A 22,595-nucleotide genomic window follows, 5' to 3' on the forward strand; every position below is an offset into this window, starting at 1 on the left:
ACTTTTAAAACAGACCTGAAGCTAATTTAAACATCTTACATTAATAAGTGATCTGTTTCTTCAAAAAAATATTTTTAAAATAGATTGTGTGTATAGGCATTGCTTTGGAAAAATGATAAAATCACTGGTTACTACGTTTTATGTCTGAGGGTTCCTCCGGTAACGGGTGGAGGAAAAAAGGCCCCAGTAAACACAGTTGCGGTGCTGGATTTCTTGGAATGTAACTGTGTGTGTGTGTGTGTGTGTGTGTGTGTGTGTGTGTGTGTGTGTGTGTGTGTGTGTGTGTGTGTGTATGTGTGTGTGTGTGTGTGTGTATGTGTGTGAAGCAATGAGGCACAACCCCTTTTGGAAAAAAATCATCAGCTATATCCATAGCAATACCCAAAACCACATACAGTGACTCATACTGGTTCAGAGTGATGACAAAAGGTGGATCCATTTAGTTCATTGCCTAAATTGATGCTATTAAAATAATGAGTTTATTATTATTGTTTTATCTCTGACCACGCACACACATTTAAGGAACAGCTAGTAATTAAAAGCGGTATGTTGATAAATTACACGTCACACCCAAAGGATTTCCACTTTTTGCCATTGCAAGATCTGGAGGAAAGTCCTCTGCTAGTTAAAGTTGGGGCCAAGACGGCGGGCTGTTTGGCGGTGAGGAAAGTTAAATTACGTCTGACCTTTCTTGCCAGTCCCTTAAAACATGTTAATATTTGAACATTTATACACAATGTGCATTTCAAAATAAAGTGAAGCGCTAATGTTTAAAATTCAGCCTATGGGGATGGGCACACGCTGAGAATAAAATGTAAATTGCTTATGGGTTAGGGAGTTTTGGGGATATGCTTTTGCGAAATTTAATTGTTTAATTAATCAATCGAGTCTGGGGAAAAGCAATTAACCATGAAAAAGTTTTAGGCGTACTTTTATAGGCGTACCCACGCTTTTATTTTGAAATAATTTTCCGCCCCACCTCATCTGCCTCTGGTTATTATGGATGGCTTGACCAGTAAAGTGAGTAGCTGTGGTCTACAGTGGGAGGAGATCCGCTCAGTCTGAGGTGCGTCTCTACAAACTACACACACCACATTTCCACCCTGAAGAAGTCTGCACGACACACAGGGAGCTGTATCTGGATAGATCCTGTCTTTTTCCACAAACTGTTATGGATGTTTTACTGGACACCCTCAGACAGAGAGAACTCAAGTCCCTTCTGCTCCTGTATCTCTTTGTCGGCAATGTTGCAGGTCAGTAATACGGCAGCCTCGAAGCCGGCTGGAAATAAATTTGATATTGCTTAAAAATAAACTGAACATGAACAGCTAAGTACAAACTAGCGTCGTCTGCCAGATGATTAAATTAGAATATGATTAGTGTAAAAGTTAAACATGTTGGCATTTATCGGTTTTGTTTAGAGGAAAGCTTTAGAAGACAAGGGCAGTTAGTGAAACACTAGGAGAAGTTCAAATTACTTTAAAAGTTATTTAATACACTTATGCAACAGTATATGAATGAAAGACAATGTTTAGTGAAGATCTTGGTGAAGATAATGTCTAAAAAAGAAACAAAGTATATGGGGAGATTATGCCTGTACAGTACATTAATCATGATTAAATTATATAAACACAACAATAACAGCCATTTTAATATTTATTTTTCTATTAATTAACATTGACTTCTTCAAAACAAATGATCCAATTCACTTATTCTTTCAACCTATTTTATATAAGCTTTTTAAAATGACCAAATACCACCAAAACATTTTTGGTTCTGTGGTGTGTTTGTTTTTTTATTATTATTTTCTTCTAGCTTACTGCCCGAAACCTGAAAGTGGAGATGGTATCATTCTCTCTTATGAAGCCCTCCTAAAAAATGATTTCCCAGAGGGTTCCGAAGTCACACTGGAGTGTGGCAATGGATATGAAAAACAAAGTGGCTCTGGGATCATAAACTGCATTGATAAGAAGTGGACTGATCCAGATCTCGTCTGCAAGAGTAAGTCCTGTCCAACTTATGTGTTACAGCTGAGAAACACAGTAAACCAAAATGCTTTAAGTGGTCACCCTGGCTCTATATAGCCCTGCACTAATATCTGTTTTATGTTTATTTTATATCACAGAGAAGGACTGTGGTCCCCCTAAAGCACAGCCACACATGTACTTTGATACCAGCGGGGGTACTCTGTTTGGTTCATTAATCAAAGTAATGTGTGAAGAAGGGTATGCCACACATATAAATTCCTTTATTATCTGCCTAACTGTCTCGTTATCTTAGAACATTTATTGTGTGCCTTGACTTGCAGCAAGTCGGTTAAATCATGAGAGACATCAATATGGTCACGTTCATTTTCAAATAATGTTTTTGTTTATTGCTGCAATACCAGCATTTATCTATCACCCAACAATGTGATAGATTTGTCAAGTTCTCCCACTGGAAATGTATGCACATTTAAAAAAATTCAAAAAATATGTAAAAACATATGTGAACATCAAATTAAAACAGTACTACTTTATGCTTTAACAGAGTTCAATTATGTTTTTACTGTCATCTATGACTTATGGAGCTGTTTATACATTTTTTCAAACTAAACTTTAGTTTCAGTTGAATTTTTTGCATTATGAATCCAGTTCAGTTGTTTGTTTTTCAAGTGGATATGCAGTAACAAAATATACACAGCCCAGTTAAATCCAGTTGAGTGTCCAGGTTTTCGAGACATGAAGAAAATTATAAACTTTGTTCACCCTTAACAGTTTGAGAGAAAAATATATAAAAGATACATCTACTTTGTTGCACACCCTTAGAGTGAAACAGTAACCTTGCAACCACTATATTTCAATAGTGGCAGCATGGTGTTCTTTTCATGATGTGCTTTTGTGTGAAACATAGCATTTGAAACATTGGCCCAGAAGCTGAAGTTTGGTTTCATCTGCTCAAACCACATTCTTCCCCGGGTTTTGGGAGATTTTAGCCAATGTTATCTTTGGAAGAAATATAGCTTACAATCATCTTGTGGTTGGGGGTGAGGGCTCTTGGGCTGTGGGGTGGTTGGGGTGTAATCATTTGGATCATAACCTGCCGGCAAACGATAACTCTGTAAATAAGTAAATATTAAATCAAAAATTATTAGCATGAATATTAAATATTAAATCTTACTTGCACAGCTGAACTTTAGTGTAGGTTAATCAGATTCTTTATAAATGATGCCAGGCATGAACCCAAGCAAGTGCTGTAATTGAATCAACAAAGAGTTTAAAAGTATGTAGAATTAATGCAACCAGGTTAATGCAGTTTATTTAGTATTTTTTTATTTCTCTCTAATAGATTTGTTCGTTTGAACAATACAGGAGATACACTACATTGCCAAATGTATTTGTCTACATTCACATCTACATGAACTTTGATGACACTCTATTCTTAATCTGTAAGGTCCAATTTGTCGATGGACCCACTGTTGCCAGCAATAGCAACTTTAACTATTCTGTAAACATCTTCCACAAGGTTTAGGAATGTGTTCATAGCTCAATGAGAAAACCAGATCTGAAGGCATCCGCTTTAATTCATCCCAAAGGTGTTGGGATTACGATTATTGATTAATTAATATTTATCAATAATTACAATTGAAAAACATAATTTGACAAAATTAATTTCTTAACCAAAAATCCTTATTTATGAATCAAAATCAGAGATGTCCTTTGGGGTTGTAATTGTGGCTCAAAGCCCTTGATAATTACAATTATTAAGTTCTCAGTAATAGTTGATAACTATTACTAGAGGTTACTGTTTAATCAACTGTTTCTGCCGAAACGTGGGGAATCTTAACCTTATTTTGACTGACAAATCACTCTTGCACAAAATAAACACTAACGCCTTCACTTTATCTATGTGAATATTTATTAAATCAACAGCCCTGATACAATTCGTTCTTACGATTCAATAATTTTCACCTAATCAAACATGCAAAGTTCTACACAAAAAGGGTAAAATATCTAACTAAACAAAATAAAACATTGAGTGTGTATGAGATTTTGGCAGTTATGGCAAGATACAAAAGGAATATGGTTGAACGAAGCTCTGGGAGGCCACTCCCAAAGTGTAGCTTAATTACTGTTAGTCATAAAACATCCCCCACAGCCGGGGATGTCTGAGCACACAAAGGGTTGTAAAACTTTTGGCGGCAAGTAATAAACATGAAGTTGAAGACAAAGAAAATGGTTGATCTTCACCATGAAGTTATTATAGCAGTCCAACTTTAAAATGTGCCCTGAGCTTGCTCTCAGGTGTTAAAACAACACAGCAAAACACACACAGCTTGAAAAGCACAGTGGCTTTCAGATATCCAACAGCAATCAAAGTTTCAATAAAAATGTTGCACAAACAATTTAGAACACACTGGACTACAAGTGGGGATTCTAAATCGCCTAAAATCCTACTCTATCTTGCCCAAGCTAGTTCTAATAAAGAAATGAGGGGGGAAAAAAATCAGATACTTGGTGATGTCACCCCTGGGTCAGAGGAGGGAAGAGAAAGAGGGGGGGGGGAGTTTCCACGCGTCCGTGGATAACTCAGAGTAGAACGGTCCGTTTTACTTCTGGCTTCCTTGGCAGAAAAGCAGTATCACGGACCGTCAACAGTCGACTGGAACAAAAACAAGGGTGGCGATTCCGTCTCCTTGAAACCTCCGCGGTTTTTTTGGTTACGTGTTAAATCCACGTCCTCGATCGGTAAAGTTGAAAACTTACAAGCCTTCTTATTCCTGTAAGGTTAATTCGCTTAGTTTTCTCGTTGGCCAACGGGGAGAATGAATGAAAGCCCATGTGGGATTTTCTTCTCCAGAGTGATGCTCCAGTTGCGTGATAACCGCGTCTCGGTTTCCAGCGTGAAAAGCAATGTTTTAAAGGGCTCACCTTACTATATAGCCTACTGTGACATCAGACTTTGGACGCCCCTGTCCTATCAGCCGCGGTGCCCGCTGGGATTTGTAGTAGCGGACTATCCTGGGGTACAAAATGGCCGATAACGCCGGAAGCCCTGTTGGCGTCCAGCAACGTGCAAATGGTCCAATATTCAGCAAAACATGGTCCAACAAAGGTGTTTAAGGAGGTTGAGGTCAGGGCACTGTGCCAGCCAGTCAAGTTTCTCCACACCACAGTTTATAGACCTGGAGCCATGGAAAGGATTTTAACACCAGAGTTCATTGATTTGGTGGTGTGATCCAACAGTTTTTGGCAATATAGTGTATGTCACATTACAGAGGGAAAAGCTAGAAAATTATTTATCTTGGTTTCACACATCACACAAAACCTTGCAATGTAAAAGTTGTGTGTCAACGTTTTTTATGCACTGTTCTGTAAACCAGCACTCTTACATTATCATTTCTGTTGTCTTTATTCAGTTACCAGATTAGTGGAATGAACTACAAAAAATGCTATTCACCAGGGTGGTTTGGAAAGTCAACATGTGACAGTAAGTGTTGTTGACTTTTAACTTTTTTTTGTTTTTTTTTCCTAACACAGTTGACTAAATCAGTTTGAACCTGAAACTGCTATATTATTTTTCTAATTTTCTCAGTTGTGACTTGTAAAAAACCGATTGAAGTGGAAAATGGAAAAAATTCTTGGAATGCTGACGGCAAACCAGAATATGGACAAATGATAAATTTTACATGTAGCGAGGGATACGTCATGCTTGGGAGTCGAAGCATTTTGTGCACCAAAACCGGCGAATATGATCCTCTTCCTCCACAATGCATCGGTAAGCTCTTGTGCATCAGAGAAGATTTGTTATACAAGACTACATACAGTTTGCAAATGCATTTGCAAATAATGTACACACTTTTTAGCTATTTTCCAAATTACTCAATGTTCAGTCTTTGATGTCACCACCCCATATAACTGACAATACTCCATCCTAAGAGGGAAACATAACTCCATCAGGACTAACAGTTCAATTTCAGCTATTTTTATTAAACTAATTAATTATTAAAAAATAATCTCTGCATTTACTGGGATTCCAACTGAAAAACAAAGCTGAGCATGAGTTCAAATCCAAATTTTTCTATAAAAGAAACTTATTTTTGTTCTTGACAAGCAGTGAAACTGTAATACATGACAAATTAGGATCCTCTATTGCATGCAATACTTTGTCACAATAATTAAACAATGCTAGGATTTATGATTGTATTTCATAAAAGACCAGTTCAAAGCTTTCCCAGTTTGTTTACTTGTAAACTAGAAAAGTGGTCAAAACAGTGGCATCCTGGAATGCAGCTCATTTCTCCAAAGTCCTTTGTTTTGAAAGGTCTTGTGGGTTTCCAGTGGTTATGCCCAAACATGCTTTTTAACAACATTTAAAGGTGCATCACAAGACCATCTCTGTCCCGTGTTCCCTTTTGTATATAAATGGAAATCAATAATCATATAAAATGTTAATCTAGTTGTTGATTAACAGTTGAAGACAGTTTTCATACTTTACAGCAGGTGTTGCCATGGGATCACCATAGAAACCTGATGCAAAAACCTGGCTTTCAAGTTCAAACGTTAAAGGGAGTCATCACTCTTTTCTGTTTGCCTTCTTCACATGTGCCTTCCCACTGTGGTTTCTTTACTAACTGAATCATCAATTCACTCCAGCGTGCTTTGACTTAAAAGCTACTTACCCCTAAACTGTTGGTCATTTGTCAAAATGTATTTTGCTAACACGTCGTTTAAGTGCTGAGTAGCAGTTTTAAACCAGAGATTTCAGCATACATTGATTGTTCCTCACAATATTTTCTCTTCACTCATACTGGGAATTAAACCAACAAGAAAATGCATGACGCATGACTGTCAGTTGTAGATAAGGTCCGTTCTGCATGTCAAAATAAATTTAGCTGCTGGCCCCACGTCTAGTTTATATAAAAAGCTAAACTGTATTCTGGATGATCTCAGCTGAATTCTTATTTATAGGACAACAATAATTATTATATCTACTCTTGCAACAGCAAAACAAGGTATACAGTGTAAAGTCGAATGCCTAACTAAAATATTTTGGCATAGTTTCATATTTATACATTGTACTTTGTTACACACTCACATGCAAAATAACAGAGGATTAATCTAAAGTGTCGTGAAAAAGTATTTGCCCTCTTACAGATTTTGTTAGCACACCTAAATGTTTGAGATCATCAAAAACAAATTTATATCATGATATGATGATGCATTTATTAAATGTGACCTGCTATACTTTCTTTTAAACATTTGGGATAGGTCTATGGGCTATAAAAAATATGGTATAAAAATGTTTTGCTCTTAAATCATTCTCAGATAATGAGATTTTACCTCCTCAGTTTCTCCTTTTTTGAGCTCCTTTCAGAATGAGCTATTTTAGGGCTCTGTCACCTTTATGTAAATTAGCTGTATATGGGCATTCCCCCAACCAGCACTTCGTACACATGAAAAGCAAACCGAAACTTATAAGACACAACATAAAGTACTTACATTTGTGTCATCTGCAGATTTGCCACTAACAGTAGGGACTGAACTTTTCTTCAGTCTAAGTCTTCCTGCAAATCCTGATGTGTACTGATGTGAGTTCTCAAAGCAGTCTGTGATTAAGTGATTTGCGCAAACTCGTGCTGTCTTCAGCAATGTGACTGGAACATTGCCTTCAAAAATAAAATGAAGCCATGAATCTCTGTTATCCGACAGCAGGATGAATGTGCATGGACACGTTGGTCTTTGCAGCCAACAACAGAACATCTGCCTTTGAGGGTAGCCATTGTAAAGCACGTTTAAGGTAAAACCACCTGGCAAGATGTGATCCTCTACTGAAAATCAAGTGGGTGGAGCTCCGCTTCAGTCACTAGGCAGGGGTAACGCCAAAAAACTGCTGAATGTTTTTTTTTTTTTTTTTGCGTTTGGACTGTTTGTAGAAGCATTAGAGACCCAAAAGGAAGTATAAAATGATAAAAAAGTGCATTTTGCATAATAGGTCCCCTTTTAGGATAAAGGCTATCCCAACCAACCTGGCCCTATTGGGAAAAAGTAATTGCTGTCATTGTCAAATCCCTAAATAACTTTGATTTACCACATTATTATTTTTTTTGTTTCCCTTGTCACACCCCAGTCATGACTAATGATTAATGCCAAGACCTGTAAAATCAAAAATCACTTAAATAGAATCTGCCTGATAACATGAATTAGGTTAAAAGCTCTCAAAATGCAACACATCATGACCTGATCTAAAGAAACTCAAGAACAGATTATGCCCTTGACATCTATTAGTCTGGAAAGGGTAACAAAGCTAAGGCTTCTGGAAAAAACGTAGAACGTGAAGCTTCCAGGAAAAGCCGGCCTAGCACAATTTCACCAAGAGCCCATTGACAACTCATCTAAGAGGTTTTAAAAGAATCCAGAGGAACTTCTAAAGCACCTCAGACCTCGCCTGCCTCAGTAAAGATCAGTGTTCATGATTCAACAAGAAAAAAGATATCAGGTGAAAATGTTGTCCGTGGAAGAGATCCAAGTCCAAAAACGCTGCTGCCCAAAAGGAACCCAAAGGCTTGTCTCACCTTTGCTAAAAAAAACATCTTCATGATCATAAGACTTATGGGACCATTTTGTGAACGGACAAGACAAGAGTGGATCTTTGAGGAAGGTGTGTGCACTATTACATCTGGCATACAACTAACCCAGCAATTCAAACAAATGTGGTGCTGACAGTCAAACATGGTGGTGGTAATGTGATGGCCTGCTCATCAGTTTGTGACCTTATGCTTAAATGCTTTTGAGTTGTGCAGAAGGACATAGATCCAAAGTTTATCTCTGAATGGCTATAAAAAAACCAAAATTAAGGGTTTTGGAGTGCCATCGACTAAGATACATAAAAACCAACTGAGATACTAAGAGATAGTAAAATTAGTTTTATGATCTGAAACATTAAAATGTAGCAAAGAAACTGAAACACAAATCTTTAAGGGGAAAACGCCTTTTTAAAGCCCTGTATGTATATCTTTAATCTGTATGTATATTTTTTATGTCCCTTATTTGACTGGAGTTGAAGTAATTATGATTATGTCACAGACACATCCACTGCCAAAGTTTTCACCGCCACACCCACTTCTCACAGAGCCATAACTGTTACAGCCAGGGTATCCACGAATATCTCAACCAAAGAACAAGGTACAGAGACATGCTCACCTGTATTATTGCATGCATGTTAGAAGTCATTATTCTGATGGAAAAAACACATAAATTTTTTCCCAATTCAGAAATATTTGTGAATAATTCTAACTATGTAATTTAAAGATTACAGATTATCAGAAAATAAAACTGCTCCAACCAGTGTACTGTCATCTACAGCCACTCCATTAAAAGGTATTACAGGTTTTCTTTTAAAAAGCTCTTTAAATCGGCGTGTGGTGGTGGCGGCGCAGGGGTAAAGCCCACGACCCATGTATGGAGGCAGCAGTTTGAAAGACTTTTTAAGAAATTGTTTTATTCTCTTTCACTAAGAGTAACATTTATGTTGATTTTTTTAATTTATTTTTTTAAATTGGTCATCATCGTAGTGTGGATTTTCTGGGTACTTCAGCAGTAAATATTTGACTGATTTCTAATATAACATAGAAGTAGAAAATGTTCAGTGTAGACTGCTGACAGTAACAAATCAGACAGGTCATAAAAAACTTAAATGTTATAAGTAGTTTTATTGTTTAGCTCCCTCTTTAATGTCTAAACTCTAATAAGTGTAATTTATATTTTCCTCCTAAATCAATTAACAGTTTGTTTTTTTTTTGCAATTGTGCTGAGACAATAGATTGACTAAATTGTTAGAACGTTTTATGTTGTTTTTGTGTGAACACATTTCTCTGACTTTGGGTCAAGTCCTCCCTCCACCAAATCATAAATCAATTTCTTACCAACCTTTTACTATTTTAATCCCAACCTATTTCTATTTTGTACCTGTAAACATAACCCAATATATAATAACCATGCCCTTAACAAGTAATTTTTCTGTGTAAAAAGATATTTTTGATGAATTTGCGAGATAATCACATCACACATTATCTCACTTATCATTGTATATTTTTTTGAATAATAGTTTAATTATACCTTATTGTACCCTTGAATGTATTCTATTATACCCTATTTTCACTGGTTGTGGTTCTGATCCAGCTGACTTTTACAGAAAATGAAAGATTGTGACCCCCTGGTCAAACCAGAATGCGTATTTAATATCTCTGCTTGTAGATATTATTTATCCTTGCCACTTAACCACATTTCCTTACAGCAAACATAAATAGATAATTGAAAATGACTTTACATCATTGGTTGTAACAGACGGGATAAAACATCCTCAAGGCAGGTACAAATTGATGGTCAACTCAAAAAAATGTTAATATGAAAAGATCAAAACTGCTAACGTACAAAATGGTGAACATGTGAAAGATTAGCAGATAAAATCGCAAAAAACACAGCTAAGTCTTAGTATTTGCCGCCACAAACCTCCTGTTGATTATTTTTTTTTTTATTGTAGTTTAATGTGTAACAAGCTAACATAATGGTAAAATTCATTTTATTTAGGGTTTTGTCATAAATATTTATGGGTTTTATTATGTTAAATGTTAAAATTTAAGTTATATTTCATTAGTGTCAGAATAAATTATTTTTGATCAGTTTTCTACAGCGCTGTGTATTTTTAAGTATGTGTTGATGTTTATCCTGAATGACCTAATCTGATCTTTACTGTCATGCATGTTGTTAGTCCACTAACTATACTGTTCTGTACTTGCAGACCAGAATATTGAGAATATAAATATAAATAAGAATAAAGGTGAGTCATTCCTTTGAAGCCTGAAGATGATCTCAATATGTGTTGTTACTGGTTTGGATTTTACATTAACATTAATTTAATTGTGTTTCTACAGGAAATGCAGCTGTTATAATCAGTGTAATAGTTGTCACGTTAGGTAACATGAATTAAAGTGCCTCTTTGGAATTAATATCAGCATTTGCTGTGGCTGAAATGGAAATTGATCAAACATGTATTGTCTTTCATTTTCTTCACAGTTGTCTGCATAGTTGCATTTATTTTAAACAAGTTTCTCATGAGAAGAAAAGGGTGAGATATATTATTTCATAATATTTACTAAACAATTGCAAGTCTTATACATGATTCTACTTTTTACCTTGCTCTTGTTGCCCTTTGTGTGTTCTGCCCCTTCAACCTCTTCAGGTTCACGTATGAATGCACAGTCAAGTTGACTATGTTGACTCAATTATAGAATATTAACCTTGCTGAAATGCACTCAAACAATGTACGAGCAACTTTAATACAAAATACATTTATGTAAGTTAGCTGAAGTTTTATACAAATGTATGTTTTGATCAATTTTAAGGGAACAGGAAAGATCACAGAAAAGATGTATTTTAAAAGAAGCCTAAATAGATCAGACCATGGAGTTTAACCAAAGACTTTCTGGTCACACAGTATCTTATAGGCAAGTTCAACAGTCTAAATAAAGAGTGAAGAAGGACGTCGTGCAGGAGTTTAGAATAAAAACTAGCTTACAGATTTGTTCCTGAGTGGGGCTGATGTAAAGACACAGCATCCATAGTTTAAACTGGGCAGCAAACTATGCTTTCTTCAGTGCTGCTAAAAGTTGCACCAGTGCACAATCAGGCAAAAGGAGGCATTTTTCCTGTCAAATCATACTGGTTTTCAATACTTTCCTTACTCAATATTTTCCTTACTTAAAAATATTTCCATTAGAACGTCTAACCCTTAATTCCCTGGAATACTAATTGCGAATGCATTACAACAGTTAACCTTTTTTACATTCACAGCCCAATAATTCTCACATAAATTCCTTATTTGATAACACTATAGCTCATATGACACTGGAGAAGACCTGAAGCCGGAGTTATTACAGTTCCAAACTCTTTAAGTGTCCTTCTTCATTCAGGTACCCGTCATTTCATATATATTTTCTGACCTAAAACCATTAGAATTCCAGACAATCCTGCTTAAGCTTTTTTACTTTTCTTTTTTTTGTCTTGTTATTTACTGGGTACTGCTGGGTCACTGCTGTCGGTTTTGTTTTTGCACCACTTTGGAAATGAAGATGTGATTAAATGATTTTCTCTTGCTTGTTTATCAAATCCAGCTTGGTTGGAACCAGACCCATCTTTTAGGGCATCTATCACGGATGAAGGACTGCCAGACTCTGAGTGCCTTACCAAGCCATGGACAAAACAAGAGGCTCTATTTTATAACTTGTTTATAATAATTTTTATTCAGTCTGAATAATTGTAAATACTTAAACGATTTTTTTAATACTTATACACTACTGGTCAAAGGTTTTACAACACCTTTCTCATTTAATGCTTTTCTTTATATTTATGACTCACTGAAGGCATCAATACAGTTAATAAAAACATATGCAATTATGTAGCAAACAAGATTGTACAATAACTAAATATAAATATGTTATATTTTAGAATCCTTAAAGTAGCCGCCCTTTGCTTTGATGATTGAAATATTAACATTTGGCCGTCTTTCAGTAAACGTCTGGGAAGTTCTTTCAAGACTCTTTGGAAAACCATTTCAGGCGACCACCTCATGAAGCTCATGGAGAGAATGTCAAGAGAGCAAAAGAGTCATCAAAGCAAAGGGCAGCTATTATGAAAAATTAAAAATATAAAAATGTTTCGTTATTTCACACTTTTTGTTTACAACATAATTCCAGGTTTGTTTACTACATAATTCATCAGCCAGAGTTTTGTTGTCTTTGGTGCGACTCTGCAATTTTAAATAGTCATGAGAATAAAGAGACCCATTAAGTTAGAAAGTGTATCTAAAACGTTTGGCCGGTAGTGTCTATTATATATATTGTTTTCTATGTATTATTTATGTTGTAAACCATTTTTTCTGCTTGTGCTATAAATTATTTCAGTTATTTTAAAAACAATTCAGTTGGAGGTTCTTGAGAAATGTGTTTCCAGGTTTTGCTGTTATGTGCTATTTGTATCAGGACAGAGACAAGTTATTCAGAAAGGACACAATGGAGTGAATTCAGTTTACACACTGCATTGGAGGTTGGTGGAGATACTATCTGTTGTTCACCTCCTAACTTGACTTTCTTTTCATGATTGTTTATTGTTCTGTCAGAACAACAGGAAACCTTTTTATTGGGAAACCTTTATATTGGGAGAGATTCCAAAGCATCTCTAAAATGAAACATTCTCAGAAAAAAATATTAAAAAAAAATATTTTATTTTTGGCAAAAGACTACATCTAAAAATGTATGTATGTGTAAAGATTCATATGTATATGTGTGGGATGTGTATCAAATTCTAATGTCCTTTTATACATGGAAATCACTTGAAAAACATATAAGTCTACGTTAAGTTTTTATTCCATGTTTAAAAGTAGAAATTCTGTTTTGGAGAAACTCAATGAATGCAAATTCCGCTAGGCCAGAACAGGATCAAGTTATTATCCTTCTATGGGTGTGGAGCGGAAAATAGGAAACAAAGGTAACAAAGAGTGATGATACTTTATTGTAACCGACACTACATAACAGTGGTCACAGATTTTGTTTCCCCAGTTTACTGGTTTCTTACTGCAGTTTCCTTCTGTGTAAAGCTAGGCATGCATAATTCATAGCTTGAAAATATTTGTTGAACAACTGTGTGAAAAAGAAAAGCCAGTCCATAAATTTTAGAAGCATTTATTATTTATCTTTGTTATGACGATAGTTTATTTCTATAGAGGAGGGGTTGTTGTTTCTCTTGAAGGCCTTGACAACAGCAGCTATGTTGGTAAAGCTATCAGCAATCCTTTGTTCACATCCCCACCCTCTTAACTATTTTTGATGGTACTACTTGGATGCACTTGAGCCAAATCCATTTGGCTTAGGTGGTAAATATGTGGATTTTGTAATGATCACATAACGTTTTGCATACCTAAACAAACAGTTTAGCCTTAAACAGCCTTAAATTGGGTACTGGCTAATGCAACAACAGAAAATTACTAAAAACACTCATTGAGCATAAATACATGAATGGATATAACATGTACAAAAGAGAATAGTTCTACATGCCATCTGTTTACTTACAAACCTCTGAGGCCATCATAAAATAACTATTCATACTGAGAACAAATTACACACAGGTGAACTCTATGAACTCATAAGGATCTTTCTGAAGCCAAATACAGGTCCTTCTCAAAATATTAGCATATTGTGATAAAGTTCATTATTTTCCATAATGTCATGATGAAAATTTAACATTCATATATTTTAGATTCATTGCACACTAACTGAAATATTTCAGGTCTTTTATTGTCTTAATACGGATGATTTTGGCATACAGCTCATGAAAACCCAAAATTCCTATCTCACAAAATTAGCATATTTCATCCGACCAATAAAAGAAAAGTGTTTTTAATACAAAAAACGTCAACCTTCAAATAATCATGTACAGTTATGCACTCAATACTTGGTCGGGAATCCTTTTGCAGAAATGACTGCTTCAATGAGGCGTGGCATGGAGGCAATCAGCCTGTGGCACTGCTGAGGTCTTATGGAGGCCCAGGATGCTTCGATAGCGGCCTTTAGCTCATCCAGAGTGTTGGGTCTTGAGTCTCTCAATGTTCTCTTCACAATATCCCACAGATTCTCTATGGGGTTCAGGTCAGGAGAGTTGGCAGGCCAATTGAGCACAGTGATACCATGGTCAGTAAACCATTTACCAGTGGTTTTGGCACTGTGAGCAGGTGCCAGGTCGTGCTGAAAAATGAAATCTTCATCTCCATAAAGCTTTTCAGCAGATGGAAGCATGAAGTGCTCCAAAATCTCCTGATAGCTAGCTGCATTGACCCTGCCCTTGATAAAACACAGTGGACCAACACCAGCAGCTGACACGGCACCCCAGACCATCACTGACTGTGGGTACTTGACACTGGACTTCTGGCATTTTGGCATTTCCTTCTCCCCAGTCTTCCTCCAGACTCTGGCACCTTGATTTCCGAATGACATGCAGAATTTGCTTTCATCCGAAAAAAGTACTTTGGACCACTGAGCAACAGTCCAGTGCTGCTTCTCTGTAGCCCAGATCAGGGGAATGCGGCACCTGTAGCCCATTTCCTGAACACGCCTGTGCACGGTGGCTTTGGATGTTTCTACTCCAGACTCAGTTCACTGCTTCCGCAGGTCCCCCAAGGTCTGGAATCGGCCCTTCTTCCTCAGGGTCCGGTCACCTCTTATCGTTGTGCAGCGTTTTCTGCCACACTTTTTCCTTCCCACAGACTTCCCACTGAGGTGCCTTGATACAGCACTCTGGGAACAGCCTATTCGTTCAGAAATTTCTTTCTGTGTCTTACCCTCTTGCTTGAGGGTGTCAATAGTGGCCTTCTGGACAGCAGTCAGGTCGGCAGTCTTACCCATGATTGGGGTTTTGAGTGATGAACCAGGCTGGGAGTTTTAAAGGCCTCAGGAATCTTTTGCAGGTGTTTAGAGTTAACTCGTTGATTCAGATGATTAGGTTCATAGCTCGTTTAGAGACCCTTTTAATGATATGCTAATTTTGTGAGATAGGAATTTTGGGTTTTCATGAGCTGTATGCCAAAATCATCCGTATTAAGACAATAAAAGACCTGAAATATTTCAGTTAGTGTGCAATGAATCTAAAATATATGAATGTTAAATTTTCATCATGACATTATGGAAAATAATGAACTTTATCACAATATGCTAATATTTTGAGAAGGACCTGTAGTTTCACTTTATTAAAAGGGGCTGAGCACACAATCAATACTTTTTTTTGATTTTTATTTCTAAAAAGAAATTAAAACCATACACTGCTGAAAAAATAAAGGGAACACTTAAGCAACCCAATATAACTCCCAGTAAATCAAACGTCTGTGAAATCAAACTGTCCACTTAGGAAGCAACACTGATTGACAATCAATTTCACATGATGTTGTACAAATGGAATAGACAACAGGGGGAAATCTTTGGCGATTAGCAAGACACACTCAATAAAGGAGTGGTTCTGCAGGTGGGGACCACAGACCACTTCTCAGTACCTATTCTTTCTGGCTGATGTTTTGGTCACTTTTGAATGTTGGTGGTGCTTTCACACTCGTGGTAGCATGAGACGGACTCTACAGCCCACACAAGTGGCTCAGGTAGTGCAGCTCATCCAGGATGGCACATCAATGCGAGCTGTGGCGAGAAGGTTTGCTGTGTATGTCAGCGAAGTGTCCAGAACCTGGAGGCGCTACCAGGAGACAGGCCAGTACACCAGGAGACGAGGAGGCCGTAGGAGGGCAACAACCCAGCAGCAGGACCACTACCTCCGCCTTTGTGGAAGGAGGAACAGGAGGAGCACTGCCAGAGGCCTGCAAAATGACCTTCAGCAGGCCACAAATGTGCATGTGTCTGCACAAACGGTTAGAAACCGACTGGTTTAGATAAAAAAAAAATCTAAAACAATCATATACAAGTAGAATGACCAGTACAAATGTAAGGGAGTGGGTTTTGTTACATGGTTGGCCCAGGACCTAATACAACTCTGGGCTGAAGTGAAGTACACAACAGTTGCCAAATATCAAGAGTTCAACTTTTGAAACATAGAAATAATAAAAAAAAAACTAAATCCACTGTCAAACTAAGTTATAATTGTGGGATTGGTTGTTTGATTTATTCTGTTCTATTCTCTATTCAGTGTAAACTGTTTTGTGATAGTATACATACACTGGTATGTATAATATGTTGGTTTATCTTCACTTAAAATCACAATAAGATACAATAAAATGGTTGTTGCATGACACGGTGGGGAAAGGTTCAATGGGTATGAATACTTTTTCATATGTTTTTTTTTTTTTTTCCATCAAATCTGTTCCAGGACTAAATCAGGACAAGTGCTTGCACCAGTTCTGAAGTTTTACACCACCAATATAACGGCATTAGGTCACCAAAAACAGTTTCGTTTTGACATCAGTTCCTTGCTATGTCATGAAGGACATGAATGATGCAAAACGTCAACATGTTTAGTTCTCCTTTGTTGTGTTTTCTGTCATTCTTGTAACTAAAAACATTGGACTTCAAAATTAATAAAAAGTCATATTGGGCCGGTATATTATTGGCTATGTTTTAATATCTCTTATCACACAGTGAATACAAGTTGGTGTACTGTTCAAGGCTGCTTTCATGACATTTCTCTGTTTTTAGTGAATTTTTAAATGCTGTTTGCAGCTTTGTTTTTAAACACTAATCATTCAATATTACTGGCTAGTGTTTATAAATCATGCTTAAAGCCATGTATGTAACTCCTGTCTGGACAGCCGTTTATAAATAGAAATCAGAGGCCAGAAATGCTGGTTAGTACTGTAAACAACGTTCAAAAACAGACTGCTTTTAAAACAGTCTTTATAAGTTTAGACTTGTGGTTTAAGTCATTCATTTGTCTGCTTTGCAACCATTTCTATAAGTTCATTCTTGTGAACTGTCTGCTGTAGTGAGCACAGCCCATTGTAGTGAGAATCACAAAGCCATTTTACTGTAACACTTTAGCAAATTTGTTCACAAAAATGTTCTGATAGCACATGTTTGTAACTAGATAACGTACACACTAGAAGAAAATGTAAACTTTGCTTTTGCAACTAAGGTCAGACATGTTGACTGTCTTTGCCTGAGCTGCTTTCACAGTCAATGTGTAAACCAACTACTGTTTTTATTTTTTTTTTATAGATCTTATTATAGTGGTAATAATTTAGAAAAAGCATTGCTTTACATTGAGATGTTCACCTCGACTGCATATCCCACAAAAAAGCTCATATTCACAATTAAGTCATAAAATACCATGAGGATGTTTAAACCTCCTTAGTAGAGTTTAAACTGTTTTGTTCAATCTTACAATGTCAGATAAACGCAGGAAGGAGGTAAGAGAAGAAGAGTGGAAAGAACCAGATTTATTAAAGAAAGCCAAAAAATGTTTATTAGAATGTGAATAGAAAGATTTTTGAAATACCAAGACAGGATCTGTCTCGGCCACATTCACTTCCCTGGTTTCAACAATGTTTTCACGTAACTCAGAATTGTGTTTAGAATTTAATGAATTGACGAAGGCCATAGTTTCTGCTTTCTTTTTCTTTTGGGTTTTGCAGAGAAAGAGAAAAAGGAATGTGGGAGGATTAGGAGGAGGAAAGTGGGAGGGAGGAGGTGGATTAACTGTCAGGGTAAAATATGAGAGCAATGAAGGCAGGATTTTCTCCCATTTCCAGCAAGTTTTATTTTTCTGCTTACTCCACTGCATGAGTACAGTTCCACACCTGTCCAGCTTGACTGTTTAATTTCTTTTAGATATCATGAAAATGCCTACTAAAATACCATGTTTTCTGGAAAGATACTGACACTTTAACGTAAACTTTCATTCACATCTGAACAACAGAAGTAAACTTATTTAAAAATGGGAGTTCACAATCAAAACAGCATTTTGTCTCTCAGCATCTGTCCAGTTTCCACTGAAACCCCATAAATCCCTATCCTGTTTGCAAAGGACAGGAAACTAATGTCAGCCCATCCTCTTTTTGGAGATCCTGTTGTTGCTTCCTTTCACTTTACAGTGATGTTCTCTCATTGACTGTCGAGACACATTCATATTTTCTTAACATTTCTACTGTAAGTGACAAATAATGCAAACATTGTACAGAAGCACAAAAACATTTCCCTTTATATAAAGCATATATACTGTCAAAATAAGGTGAGATCTTTCCATGTAACCCATGCAACATTCATTAACTGCTCACTGTTAAATCCATAAAAATTACAAGAAATAGCCTTATGTGTAATCCATGCAATAATTATTAAAATACACGGTTGAAGCAGTAATGAGTGAAAAACACATATTCTCATATTCTGGGACTGAGAGACTGGAGGGGCCTGTGTGGAGCCACATATTAACTGTCTTATCTTTTACAGAAGTATAAACAACAAGTGTAACCAAGGAAATGATGTATAATGATTTTCAATTTTCTACAAGTATTAAATGAAATGAGTAATATTTGATTATCAAGTTAAAAGACGTATGATTGAAATATGATTGAGAACTGATAATTAAAATAAAAAACATTAAGGTTTAAAATTCTCAATCAGCTATATATGAAAGAGAGATAATGATCAGTTGTGGTGTATGAATTAAAAGGATGAAGTTTAAGCAATGGTTTTAAACTGCAATTAACGCTGTAACTAAAAGTTTGAGCAGCACCGATGTAAGAATTAAAGCCTCTGTTTAAGAGAAAGTGTAATGTTGAGTGAGACAGGAATAGAGCAGATGTTCAGGAATTGGGGAAGTGAGAGGTGTAGCTTACAGTAAAAGGCTAATGACTGAGCTGGGGGCGCAGGTCAAAGAAGACGTCAGCAGACAGCTCAGGACTGAGGTGATGATGGCATGCCTTTTTATTTATTTATTTTACCGTGTCCTGTCCGGCAGAGTAACACTCAGAATTGTTGTCTGAGTGCCAAGAAATTGCCCAACAGATTTACTTTAACAAGCGGAGCATTGCAGCTAATGCTTTAAAGCTCTGGTTAATATTTATAAAAGAAACTTTATTATAAACTTCTTTGGGAATATTTCAATTGTTACGGACACGGAGACTTAAATGAAAAGGAAAAAAGAAGCTCAAAAAAGAGAGAAGGGAAAAAGGGGAAAAACGGAGGAAAGAGTGGTGGAGAGAAAGAAGGATGAAGAGAATACAAGATTACACCCATGCTTATACACCTGTAGCTTTGTTTTGTTTTTTTTACAAAATAGTACACAGTAATTCTGAATGTAAAATGTACTTAGTGAGAGGTGTAGCCCAATATATAACATCTGTGTATCTGTCAACACCTGAAGCTTAACACCTGTGAGTATGAGTGTGGACGTGCTTTTGTATACAAGGTTTCTCCACAAAAATATGCAATAGCGAGTGTGAGGACCCACAGACCTGCCCCATGGTCCCTGGACAGACACTGAGGAGATCCGAGCCACAGACATCCAAAGGCCCCCCAACGCACAGGAACCCCAGGAGAACCACTGCCGGGACTACCGCAACCCACCCAGAGAAGAGCAATGGAGAGTCCCAGGGGAACCACCCAGCAGCGATAGTGCAGAAGCCCCAGGGAGCTGCAGCAACAAGCCCACAGGCCCCGCCGGCAGCTGTCCACACCCGAGCAGATCCAGCCATGGACCCAGAGGCCCAAGACCCCAGGACACACCACACCCCAAGCAGAGACCCGACAGAGCCCAGGGGGCCAGGCCCTGGCAGGCAGCCACCGGGAGTGAGGCAGCACCCACCAAAGCACCCAGCCCTGGACACCAAGAACCACAAGTACACCAGTGGGCAGAGACTCCAACCACTGGCAGGTAGTGTGGCGGGGAGGAAATAAGTTGACCCAGGAGAGGGAGCAGTCCAAGACCTGTTGGACCACTTGTTTGCTGAATATTGGTCCATTTGCACGTTGCTGGACGCCACCAGGCCTCCTGGCGTTTTCGGCCATTTTGTATCCAGGACAGTCCATGCCTACAGATCCCGTCGGACATTGCGACTGATATGACGGGGCGACCCAAAGTCTGATGTCACAGGACGCTATATAGGAAGGCGCCCATTTTGAACACTTGTTTTCAGCTGGAGACTGTGACACGGTTACCAACATCTGAAGCATCACCCGAAGAGTCCCGAGTGGATTTTATTTATTCTCTCTCATTGGCCAACGAAGAATTTATACCTGAGGTTTCTGGAATAAGGTCAGAAATTTCACTTTGCCGATCGAAGACGTGAGTTTAACACGTAACTAAAAAACCATTGTGTTTCAAGGAGCCACCTTGTTTTGTCCTAGTCGACTGTGATGGTCAGATCATATCATACATATCATATCTCTTTCGCCAAGGAGGCCAGAGGACGAAGATTGACCGCTTTTCCTGACGTTAACTGTGGACGCACAACTTCCACTCCATTCTCTCTCAACCCCGCTCAGAAGGAAGACGACGACAAGTAACACCCATCTTTTATTTTTTATTTCTTTCTTAGAAAGTCTAGGCAGGGTACAGGAGGTTTTAGTGCGATGAGATTTGCTATTTAATCTAATGTGTTCTGAATTATATGTGCATGTAACCTTTTTATTGAAACTTTGATGTGCTGTGTTTGACGTCTGGAGGCCGCTGCGCTCCCCAGCTTTGTGTGTGTTTTGCGGGGTTGTTGAACACCTGAGAGCAAGCGCAGGTGCGCTGTGAGACTGGACTGTTAAAATAACCTCATGGTGAAATTCCCCATTTAGACGTGCACCAACAATTTGTCCTCTTTTGAACTCTGGTATGTCACCCATAACATTGTGTGCATTTCAATATTTTGAGTTTTGACATGACACGCCACATGAAGACATAATGTGGAAATGTTGAGGGATAAAGATCAGAACAAAATTCATTCTTTTCTATATTGTTTTGACATTTTTGTTAAATTCAAGGTCGGCCCTCATGAGTGCATTTAAAAAGTATCATTTAGCAGTTAAATTATAAACTGAGCAGGCTCCCATGACATTTCTTTTATCATAATTAGTTTTCATTTTATCTCACAGTTTAAAGAGAAGGAAATGCTCTTGTGCAATAGACCCTCTAGTTAACCCTGTTCCAGTTAAACATTAAAGGAGGAAGGAGATGGGGGGGTCAAACAGAGGAAGTGATGCCGTTTTAGGCATGAGAAAAACAGGATTTATTCGACACACAAACACGCATAGACTAACACACAAAGTCATTATGTGTCATCTAAGGGTCAACATGCCAGTCTAACTGGGACAAAAGCTCCTGTGAGTCATGTGTCATTTAGGTGGTTAAACAGAAAGATGCAGAAAGTCTGGGGCTGGGTAGTTTTTGGCACAATTTTAATGTGTTTTTTTTTTTTTTTTTAAAAAGGAATTGACTAAAAATGGGAGGACAGTCCTCAGTGCAGAAAGACCTAGGTCTTCACTTTTAAAGCCGTTCTCATGAGAGGAGTGGATTGTGATCTTTAAGAAAAACAGGACATAAATGATTTCCACTGTGAACTTGGCATATGATTGAGGACAGATGTTAGGCATGTGTACAGTAGTTATGTCAGAACCCATGTTTAAAGGCTCTTGAACTTTACTTGAACAAGTATCTTCACCTGTTTCATGTTTAGTTTGACCAACTTCCTTCTCTCATTTAATTTCAGTAGAAGATAGCAGTGTGTAGGTAAAATTTATATTAAGGGCTCTTGATGATGCTGGCCAATCTTAGCTTATTGTAGTAGTAAATAAGGGGTAGCCTGACAGATGTGCTTTGTTTATGGTTGAGTGTTACCTGAAACATGGTACAAAACAGACGAAAAAGTGTTCTGATTTGTTTGAAATAAAGGAAATTCATTATTCTGATGTTCACAAAGCTATCAATAGCTTAAGCAATTCTTATGCAAAGGATATGTATAGTTTAGACGCTATGTTCTTAAACAAATACAGTAATATTCTAGTAGAACCTTTAACTCATATAATTAATATTTCCATCAGAACAGGGCAATTCCCCAATGCATGGAAAAAAGCTTTGGTGAAACCG

At 37.3% G+C, this 22,595-nt stretch overlaps 1 protein-coding gene across 4 annotated transcripts; it reads left to right on the forward strand.

Annotated features, from left to right (window-relative positions):
- Nucleotides 1–1,032: 1,032 nt before the first annotated feature.
- LOC124857372 (complement decay-accelerating factor, GPI-anchored-like) lies at nucleotides 1,033–12,440 on the forward strand. 4 transcript variants are annotated; one of them, XM_047348601.1, is made up of 12 exons: nucleotides 1,038–1,253; nucleotides 1,816–2,001; nucleotides 2,126–2,225; nucleotides 5,399–5,469; nucleotides 5,575–5,757; nucleotides 9,066–9,164; nucleotides 9,291–9,359; nucleotides 10,780–10,818; nucleotides 10,913–10,954; nucleotides 11,055–11,106; nucleotides 11,875–11,950; nucleotides 12,152–12,440. In XM_047348601.1, exons 1-11 carry the CDS (start codon nucleotides 1,172–1,174, stop codon nucleotides 11,930–11,932), a joined length of 981 nt encoding a protein of 326 aa, XP_047204557.1. In that variant the 5' UTR covers nucleotides 1,038–1,171; the 3' UTR covers nucleotides 11,933–11,950; nucleotides 12,152–12,440. The 4 variants fall into 4 exon arrangements, with proteins under 4 accessions (XP_047204560.1, XP_047204559.1, XP_047204557.1 ...); XM_047348603.1 differs by lacking the exon at nucleotides 9,291–9,359 and having other exon boundaries at nucleotides 1,036–1,253; XM_047348602.1 differs by lacking the exon at nucleotides 11,875–11,950.
- Nucleotides 12,441–22,595: the final 10,155 nt, after the last annotated feature.

The sequence above is a fragment of the Girardinichthys multiradiatus genome, chromosome 20 (genome assembly GCF_021462225.1).
Source record: "Girardinichthys multiradiatus isolate DD_20200921_A chromosome 20, DD_fGirMul_XY1, whole genome shotgun sequence".
Classification (NCBI taxonomy): Eukaryota; Metazoa; Chordata; class Actinopteri; order Cyprinodontiformes; family Goodeidae; genus Girardinichthys; species Girardinichthys multiradiatus.

Coding starts and splice junctions, on each gene's coding strand:
- LOC124857372 (XM_047348601.1), top strand. CDS start 1,172: ATGGATGTTTTACTGGACACCCTCAGACAGAGAGAACTCAAGTCCCTT. Junction 5,470..5,574: donor TGGAAAGTCAACATGTGACA/GTAAGTGTTGTT, acceptor TAATTTTCTCAG/TTGTGACTTGTAAAAAACCG. Junction 11,107..11,874: donor TTTCTCATGAGAAGAAAAGG/GTGAGATATATT, acceptor ATAACACTATAG/CTCATATGACACTGGAGAAG.